We start from the raw sequence: 10,001 nt of genomic DNA on the forward strand, positions 1-10,001 counted from the left end.
AAAAATACCCCCCAAAACAACTGAGGCATAACTGTGCCATGAAGTTTTAGAAAACACAAAATTCCTCCTACCCCACAGAGGGCTGGCTTTAAGCCCAGAAGAGTGTTTAATATCAATGTATTAGAAAAATTTTGCATATTCCACAATTTGATAGACTTTGTTGTAGACTATCCTTTCTATTTTCTCCCTTCCACTCCTCCACAAGAAGTTGCATGACATTAAGATAAAAGAGCTTTTACAGATCTATACCGAAGCAAGCAACCATGACTATTTTCAAATCATGGATAAAAGTCAAATTAGAAGAAAAGGAGGTTGATCTAAAAGAAAAAAAAAAAAATCCACCTGGAAAATTCAGCTAAGAAAAAGTCATCCACCCAAGACTTCTCCAGGGGAAAGAAAACCACAGCAAGCAGCAGGTTACTAGAGAACAATAAAAATCTGGTCAGTAAAATCTACTTTAAAAATTAGACAGAGGGGCTTACATCTTAAAACTCTTACAACATGAATTCTCACTAACACATGAAAAATTTTTAAAATCCATGTGTGGGGAAAAATGAACACACTTACTTTTAGTCGAAGAATTAAAAAAAGGACCCTATTTATGCTTAAGGGAGCAATATTTCACCTGCATGCACAAGTTTACTAGACGGACATTACAACAAGGAAGAGTGCTAATCAGCATCTGCCACTGCAAAATTGCAATGCAAGACAAGAACAAACTTTTGACAAAGTTGTCACACACACACACACACAGAACAGACCTTCATGAAAAGCCCCATTGTTCAGTGTCTTGGGAACCTGCTGACATGGAGGGAAGGAATTATGTTGATGAGTTAGCTGCAGGGTTACTTGTCTGGTAGATTGAGCCACAAAGATCAAGCTTAAAATGACTTGCAGTATTCACTGAATTCCCTTGTTTAAGGCCTTGCCACAAACTAGCTGATAGCTATATAGCATAGACTGCCGGATTCCTTTATGGCAATAATCTAGCTGAACTACTGTGCCATTTTTTGTTTCATTGTGCATTATCACATTTGCAAACGTGAGCAGCACAGAACATCAATAGGATACAGACTTCTGAGAGTGTCTTATAAAACAACCCATGTTGCTAGTGTGTTGAAAACCACCTCTTAACAGAAGTTCAGAATGTGAGTGACAGTCATGGAGAAGTAATCAAAATTTGATACACTTTGGATTACATTACCTGCAAAGAATAGAATATAATGAAAAGCAAGTCCACTACCATTGCCCAGTGAAGGTAAAGGATCATATATCTAACATAAGAAATCAATGCAAATGTACAATCTGGAATGGAGAGAAAAGCTTTCATTTGGGGGGGAAAAATGCTAGGATGGATGAGAGGGAAAATTTAGTTAGAGGCACAAAGGATTACTGCCTTAGAAAAACAGTAGCATGAAATTGGTCAATCACATTTTTCCATTTGCAAAATCTCATACGTTTACTTTTCTCAGATATTTAATTTTCTCAGACCTGTTCAGTTAGTTTTAGAAAACGCAAGGGAAGGAAAGCTATAGCAAAACAAAAACAAAAAACAAAACAAAAAACAAACAAACCCAAAAAACACCCAACGATAATTGAACGGTTGGCAGTTTTCATGGGTTCTAAAAAACAAAGTAATAATTCTGAATATGTCAACAGCTACATCTAGAAGCTCTGACACTCCTCTCCACTCCCCCTATTAGCTAATTACCTCTGATAGCTCAATAAGTTTGCTTAAAAGTTGGATATAGTTTTGCATGCCTGCTACTTAAAAAATGTGAAGCAGCTGAATTCAAGCCCTTCCTTAAAGCTTTTCTTAACTTTTAGAGGTACCACTAACAGCACACAAGGAATTAACAGGCTTTGTGCAAACTCTGCTTATAGCTAAGTATGCATTTGTCGTAAGACAAGAATAGTTTAGACACATATAACTCTCCCTATAACTGGAGAAATACATATATTTCAGCTAATTAGCAAAAACTGAACACCTTCTGTTCTATCACAAAGAGTTAGCATGTTTGAAATTGCAATCTTCTTATTCACTAGTGTCCTTAAGTTCATAAACCAGCAAAAATCTAGAATCAAATCTAGCAGCCTAAAACTTGGATTGTAGAGCTTTAATTGATTCAGTCAATCTTTCACAATTCCTACAGCAAAGGGGATTATTATGATACTTTTTTCAAGACCTTTGAAGTGGCCAGTTTTAAAAGAAAATTTAAAAAAAGGATTATTTCTAAAGAGAATTACTCTACAACATTGATATTTGCTAGACTTGTTTGAGTGAACGCACTCCCTTTCTCTCTCTGAAGGTGGAAAAAAAAAATCTTGAACTTTAAAGAAAAACTAACAACTAAATCTATGTTTAGGTCTGTCCAAAGGAGAGCAGTTAAAGGACTGTGCAAAGCTACCAGACAGCCTTTAGACCCAATAAAGCATTTAAAATCTGTATCTTGTGTTAACCAGCTTAGTCTACTCAAAATACCCATGAGGTTTTTTTTTAAAAAAAAAAAAAAAAAAAAAAGACATTAACAATACTTAGTGCTGAGTGTGACAACAATGCAGAGATAAGTGATTACTTGCACTACTCCCAGAGCAACTGAAGATGTTTTATTCTGTGCTGGGAGGAAACAGGAAGAATTTTGGTAAACGTCTGGAGTCTGTATATTTCTGTACACCACTGTACTTGCAAAATCTCAGGCTAGCTAATGAAGAATTATGCAGTAGCATAGACTAGCAGAGGCCAAAGTAACCATCTAATTAGGGCTTAAGCCCCTAATCTAAAAAAAAAAAAAAAAAAAAAAAAAAAAAAAAGTATTAGCCCACTCCAGTCCCTTGTCTAAAAGTGCATCCTCACCACATTGCAAACTTTACCTTCATTAAAAAAAAAAAAAAAAAAAATCAACATTTGAAGGGGTACTAGGCAAAGGGATTGTGCTCCCTGCTTCCAAAAGGACTAGAAAAGAGGCCAGTTTATGACTAAATTCTATAAAAGGCATTAAACTAGTTAATCGTGGGGTGGGAGAGAGATCATAATAGATTATATATGGCTTAATTATACCCTTCAGCGAATTATGACAATCTCAAAGAGTAAGATATGGGGCAAAGAGACTAAAAGAATCAAGTACTCTAACATTAAATTCTTGCAAAGTATTCTCCTCTAAGGATACAAACACTCCAGAGCAGCTTTTGGAAGTTCCTTCTTCCACAACAACAGAACTTTTTTTCATTTCCAGTTCTCTGAAGAGAAGCTTTAAAAAGACTGCTCTGAAGTTTTCTTCTTGTCTTATTGTCACACTCGTGTTCTCTATACTAGCACAGGTCTAGAACTGTGCTACCAATACAGCACTGCAATTAACAGCAGTTAGTGCTTTTGGACAGGGGGAGGAGATTTCTTTATATCCAAGATTAAACCATTTAATAATGCATGAGTTGTACTAGATGTTGTCAGCAAACGGAATGAAGAGAACATTAACTGTTAGAAACAGCAGCACCAAATCCTCTGAAATTTGGAAGTTGTCCCACCTGAAAGAGAATTAAAACTGGCACTGGCCTTAGGACCTCTTCTGGGGAAGTGACGATTATATCCATAAAGGACCTGTAGGGATGAGAGACACCAGCCTGGTGCAGAACACCTAGTGTCCTCAGCTTTCTGCACAGCCACAGGGACAGCAGGAAGCTGAACGCAGGGAACCTCACAGCTCCTGCCTTCCCAGTTGCCAGCCAGAGCAAGAACCTGTGGACTCTAAAAGCTCCTGACAGTGCAGATCAGGCTGCGTCCTTTGCTAAAATGGTTATCCACACCAATCTTTGTCTTTCATTTGGCTGCCTCAGTCTCTTCATTCCACTTTCACTTCACAGTTTTCCCCCTTCCTGTTGTCTTGTTCCATTTGTCCCCTTGCTTCACCCTTCCACATCTGCTTATCCTTTCCTTTCTCCTGTCATTAAAAAGAGAGGTTGCAGTAACAGACTATAATTAAAATTACTTCCAGCAGGGTCCCTTTGAACCTGCATCAGTGTCCAGCTTCAGGACTCCACATCCAGCTTGGATTTGGAGAGAAGCCACAGCACTGAAAATTGACCATGATGCAGGTGCCTCAACTGCAGAACAGGTCATCAAAGCCAACTGTATGTACAAGAGTTATGTTTGGCTTACAAAGCTTATGCTCTTGTTTTCCCCCTCTCACATTCCCTCACCAGAGTGCAAGTTCTTTGAGGCAGAGATTTCTGGCTACCTGTTTTGCAACATGCCTAGCACAGTCAGGCCCCATTACAGCTGTCAAACAACCACCATGAATCAGAACGATTCAAGTGGCAAGTGACAAACTTTGAAAATTTGCTTCTAGTTCCAGTTAGCCAGGATATTTTTCCCTTAAAAGGAAAAGGCAAGCGATAGGGTACACAGTCCAGGAATCAGAGAAGTGAACAATTCAGCCTGTCTGCTGGAGAAAGTACAGATCATGGATTTTTCCTCAATTGAACAAAAAAGTTACATTCTAAGTTTCACTTTCAGGACTTGCAAAAATCTTGTCTCTTCTCTACTCAAGACAGGCTTGAGCAAAGGGAACAAGGACTCCACAATCTGACAAGAGAACAAGACAGCAATCATTTCTTCCAATAATAGTAATTTCTCACAGTTTGAATGTAACAGTTCACCCTTACCTCAACTTTGCTTCCTGGCTCATGAGCTGCAGCAGCAAAGTAGACCACCTCCTGTACTTCATCCCTAGGCCGTGCAGAGTTCTTTCCAAACACCACCAGCCCATCTTTAGAACATGGGGGAAAGGCTACAAAACAGTAACTTGGGGGAGCTGCAGCCATCCTGGAAAGGAAAGGAGGAATAAACAAACAAAACTAGTGTTTGCTGAATTCATAATTGCATGCATTAGAGAATTATTCAGTCTACTGCTACTTGTGGTAGCTAAGAGACAATACATTCCCTCTATCTGTCATTTGGTTGCCAATGATAATGGAAGAACAGGACAGCTCAAAGGAAGCTTATCTTGATTTAGTAAAAAGAATTACAGTAGTTTTCAGACATTTTTCACTGAAGCCTTGTGAAGGCATAAAGGAGAGAAAAAAAGGCAAGATAACTGTACCTTAATGACTCTACTTAGTCCCCACAGAAAGAGGATATTCTGCACCGGAGCTGTTTGGGAACATATGACCTAGATGTATTCTGCTGACTCAGACAAGTGCAGAGACACAGAATAATTTTAAATAATTTATTCTCTCTGCTTCCATGCAGTTTAATATTTTAAAAAAGAAAAGATGAAATATGTTTGAGGGATTCCTGAGGGAAGACAATGGTGTAACTGGAAACAGAACAACAATACAGCACAATTACATAAAAAACTGTCTGTCAATTTATCTAGTCAGATCAGAGAGAGACTGAAGCACTAATTGCACTTTATTTTCACTGTGGTTTGTCTGCATTGGTGCTCTTACCTAAAGTTAATTGATTGCAGTTTAATTGTTTATGCAGGCTAATGTGAATATTCTTTAAAATGCTTACAGGATAGTACAGGTATTTTAAGATTTTAAGTGTTTGCAATGACAATATGTTAATAAAAAATGTCAACTGTTTCAGGACTATGACACTACTATAGCTGGTCTTGTGCACATTGCCATATCCCACATTTTTTCCACTATTCAGGGAAACTTCTGGCACATACGCCTACAGAAGAAAAAGGTGGGGTGTTTACTGCTAAAATAGCAGTTAAACAGTTTACTGTTAAAATAGCACTCAACACAGATGTCTGAGATTTCTTCATTGATCTTATCATTGCATCAGAAATTCCAGCCCCAAAATGAACAAATATATTTCTCTTCTCCCTCCATGATATCCTGAACAAGTAAAAATATCAGCACACATTTGGACTCCTTAGAAATAACAAATACAATCAAAAGTTTCCCCTTGAAGGCTGCCAATTTATTTGAAAGACAATGCTGGGGGTAAGGGTGTGTGCAAATCTGGGTTTGTTCATTAACTTGGACATCTTTCAAACCATTCAAGTGTGACTTTTTATTTTTCTAAAGCAGTACCATTTGAGCACACACTTCTCACAGCATAGCAGGCTTCCAATATTAAATCAAAGAAAGAATACCTTTTGGATAAAGGCTATAATCCATAAAGTGGTAATTGTGAAGAAAACATTTAAGAGTTTGGCTGTAGACTATGAACAGATCATACAGGTGCTCAACCTTGCAAAAAAACTTCAAGACAAGATGTGTGTTAAAGGTGTCCTCTACCAACACAATGTGGGGTGATGAATTGTCTAGGGACCTCACACAACCTTTTAATTTAGGTGAGATTATATACAAGAATAATCAGCCAGTTGAGTTGAAAATGCATTAGGAAAAAAACAAACTCCTTTTTACAAGCAGAGTTTTGACCAGTGTGAAAGGACAAGGTACTATAAGCTGGAATGACTTCAACTGATAAAATACATCCAGCAGAGGACACCTACCTGCAGGCTTGCATATGAGCCACTAAGTTTCAGTACATTATTGGTTCTAGATGAGTGTCTTGCAGGTAGACATGAAGACAAAACCCCACTTTAATTGCCAATCTTATCACTTTCAAGTCATTAGAGCATTTGTGATTAAACTGAAATGCAACTTGTATTAGCGTTGCCCAAGCTTCACCATTAATGAAACCACTTAGTATTTTGCTATGAATTATTCCAAATATATACATTTATTTCACTGTGTTGGTGATGTCAATATAACTACTTTCCAGCACCCTAAGAGTTCACATATACCTTCAGGTAAGTCAGCATTTAGTGCTCTAAATTTGTTTTCTGATGCCTTGCCAGACCAGCCAAAATCTTGAATAACTTGCAGGCTTACTGTGGATCTCAGTACTGAAGAGAAATATTTTCTTTATTCTAAACACAAACTAAGTGGATTTATCTGAAATACATAAGGCAGCTGAAAGACATTAGACATCCAACAGCCCAGAAAGAAGGGTTAAAGTGATACACAGTACTAATTTTTATTACATTAAGTTCTTCAACTTAGATACCGAACATATTGCCAGGTAGGTCTACAAAGATGAGAAGGAATGCTTCAATACTGTGTTATTGAACAAATTGGAAGGTATGCAAGGCAGACTTTTACATACCTACAGACTGAGTAGGCAGGAGAAAGAATTAAAAACCTGTAGGTATCTAATGTTCAACAGACTCCTGAAGTCCTCCTTGGAATAAAGCAGGCTCAATAGTATTTGTGAGGTTTTTGATTTTTTCCCTTAAGTGTACCAACAGTTACTGAACCAAAACCAAATTGCTATTTTGGTAACACTTTTTAAGTATGAAAGTATTAGTAAGCTTCACTTCAACACACAGTGTATTTCATACAGGGGGGAATATAACAGTTAAACACTGCAAGCTGAATGTTACAACCTTATACTGAAAACATGATTGTCGTAAGAGTTGGCACTGGGATCTTAAATTATGTTTCTAGAGAAGGAAGCTAGCTAGCAGTCTACTACAGTTTAAATCTACTCAGTTTGCTAGGTAGCAGTTTTTCCTAGAACCTCATTTGGTTCATTTTAAATGTGACAAGGATGGCAATTTCTCAGATACACCCACAACCTGTGTTTGTTCAGAACACAACTGGACTTCATCTTCCTCCACCATGTAACTGAAGTAGTCTGTTAGCAGCTACCTATCTAAGCAGGACATTTCTAGTTGCCTACTTCATTCTCCTTTTTTCTTAGTTCAACTTCAGGTTGTCCTCGCTTCTCATTTTCATGCATTTGCCATCTCTTTGCTCTCTCACAAGGTACCATCCTGACTCAATACTAAACAAGCATCTTTCATCTACAGGAGGAACAGAATGCTCCTCCTTTACAGTACCTCTAATAAATCAGACTAACTCACAAAACCACCTACTGTTAATCCCTACTCTTTTTTCACAGATTATTTGCTCCTCCAACAAAAGGCAATCCTGAAAACCTTAGAAAACACTGGGAATTACTGCAAACAAATCTCAAAGAACACCTTGTTGCCCATTCACATAATTCTTTACCACAGAGCATGTTAGCATACAGGCCTCATTCTCTCAACAGAGCATACCTCAGAGCTACATTTCGGTGTAGACAGAGGTAAACCTACGCTTTATATCAACAGGCCCTAGATTTGATTGCAGACCCTTACACTCATGGATGGGCCACTGCAAGTTAAGAGAAACAGGGAGCATATAGTCTATTATAGGCTGTATCCAAACCCATTCTGCATATGAAAGCACTAGAAATAGACAGAGCTGTACATTATGCTATGCCACTACATAATAACTGCTGCAGTTTCAGGTATTTAACAGGCATCACACTTGATTGACCCAGAATTACAGCGGGCATAAAGGTTGGAAAACCACTTCTGAGCAACAGCCACAAGGTAATACACTCCAGTTGCTATCTTCTTATTTGTCAAAAATATACTACAGCAGGGATGCAATATTGCACGTGGTCATATTTTTTCCCCAGAGTCACCTGGTCACTATGGACTTAGCTTAGTTTGTGTTCACTATGAAGAAGTTTTGTTTAACAAGTTCCCTTACTAAGATCTTCTCTCATTGTAATAAATCTCATTTACAGACTGTGAAGCCAAATTAATTCTATGAACAAATCACCATTACTGTCAATGGTAAAACTGATGAGCTCATAAGTACTCTTGATACAGAAAGAAAGGAGTAACATCCACTGGGCAATGTTTCACATTGTAATGTTTGGAGCCAGACAACAGGTACAACAATTATCAGGGCTTTATAAACATATCTGAACATCACTATACTCCTGAAATAGGGTGAACATGGAAGTGCTATTGCCTAGCACCACCTCAAGAAAACTAACCCATAAATCTTCATAGACAAAATACTAATCTTCAGGTTGAAAATAGCAAGAATGGGAACATTTCACTCTAGAGTATTTTCCATTTCACAGTATGAGGATCTTACAAATGCTAACAGGTATTGAGGGGTCAAAAATTCTAAGTGGAACAACTTGCACTATTAGTGTCAAAATTTGTCAACAACTGGACTTCTAGAGTGGCCAACAAGGAATAAAATTGTTATTCTTTAAGTCTGTACATAAAGGTTGTGACATAATCTAATGAAAGCTTCATTTAGATGTCATTTTTCACTTATAAAAAAAGGAACAGACAAAGAATGCTGTTATAGCAACGGACAAGGAGGACAGATTGCAGTATCCCATCCTCCCCTCACAAACACATGACTGTCAGAGACTGAAGCCACACTCCTTGGAGAATAGGGAAGGGCATAAATTATTCAGTGTATTTTGGAGCCTTCCTCCCAACCCAGGAAAATTGAAATAGCTATGTGTCCACAACAAAGCACTCTGAGCTTAGCAAGTCAGAGTCCAAACTGGACAAAGGAAGATTTTCATACTAACTTGCTCATGACTTTTTGGTTTTGTTTTTTTGGGGGGGTTGGTGGGGTTTTTTTTCTCCCAGAATAACAAACACTGTGTACTGCTTCTCTGAAAGCTGCAATTTGGTACTGAAATAATCTCTTCTAAAGTTCAAGAATTTGACTGCTACAATAGAATTACTTCTCAGAAAAATAACTTTATCCTCTCATATCAAATAGATACCAACTCTTTTCAAGCCAAATAATTTCCCCTGTTTGCCAAAATACCCTGAAGGCGTTAAGCATGAAGTAATTACTAGTTTTACAAAGTTACAAATTATGTGAAAACTGGCTTGCCAACAGTAGCTTTCATAGTTGCATGTCTTATTAAAAAAAAATACTAAAAATAAAAATTCAATAGTATGAACTATTAGGTTTTGAAGCTCTTCTAATAACTTATTGTTCAAGTGATTCCAAAGCTTATTTCTAAAACAGTAAAACTGCTTTTGCCAACAGCAAGGTCTTTTCTCTCTTATTTCAATTGGAAAACAAAACAATAGGCTTATAATGAAAGTGCAGCACTCACTAAGAAGCAGTGGGCAATAAAAAGAATTAGTGTGAGAAAACAAGGTCAA

General features: G+C 37.5%; 1 protein-coding gene across 1 annotated transcript in view; it reads right to left on the bottom strand.

Annotated features, from left to right (window-relative positions):
* The window catches only part of SCRN1 (secernin 1), a 30,293-nt gene extending 25,475 nt beyond the window's left edge, over positions 1-4,818 (bottom strand). Inside the window, exon 1 of the mRNA XM_010585867.1 lies at positions 4,660-4,818. Within this exon, the coding sequence (XP_010584169.1) occupies positions 4,660-4,818 (159 nt within the window). The remainder of the gene's footprint in view (positions 1-4,659) is intronic.
* Positions 4,819-10,001: the final 5,183 nt, after the last annotated feature.

This window comes from Haliaeetus leucocephalus, unplaced genomic scaffold, assembly GCF_000737465.1.
Source record: "Haliaeetus leucocephalus isolate CR32 unplaced genomic scaffold, Haliaeetus_leucocephalus-4.0 Scaffold135, whole genome shotgun sequence".
In the NCBI taxonomy this organism is placed as follows: Eukaryota; Metazoa; Chordata; class Aves; order Accipitriformes; family Accipitridae; genus Haliaeetus; species Haliaeetus leucocephalus.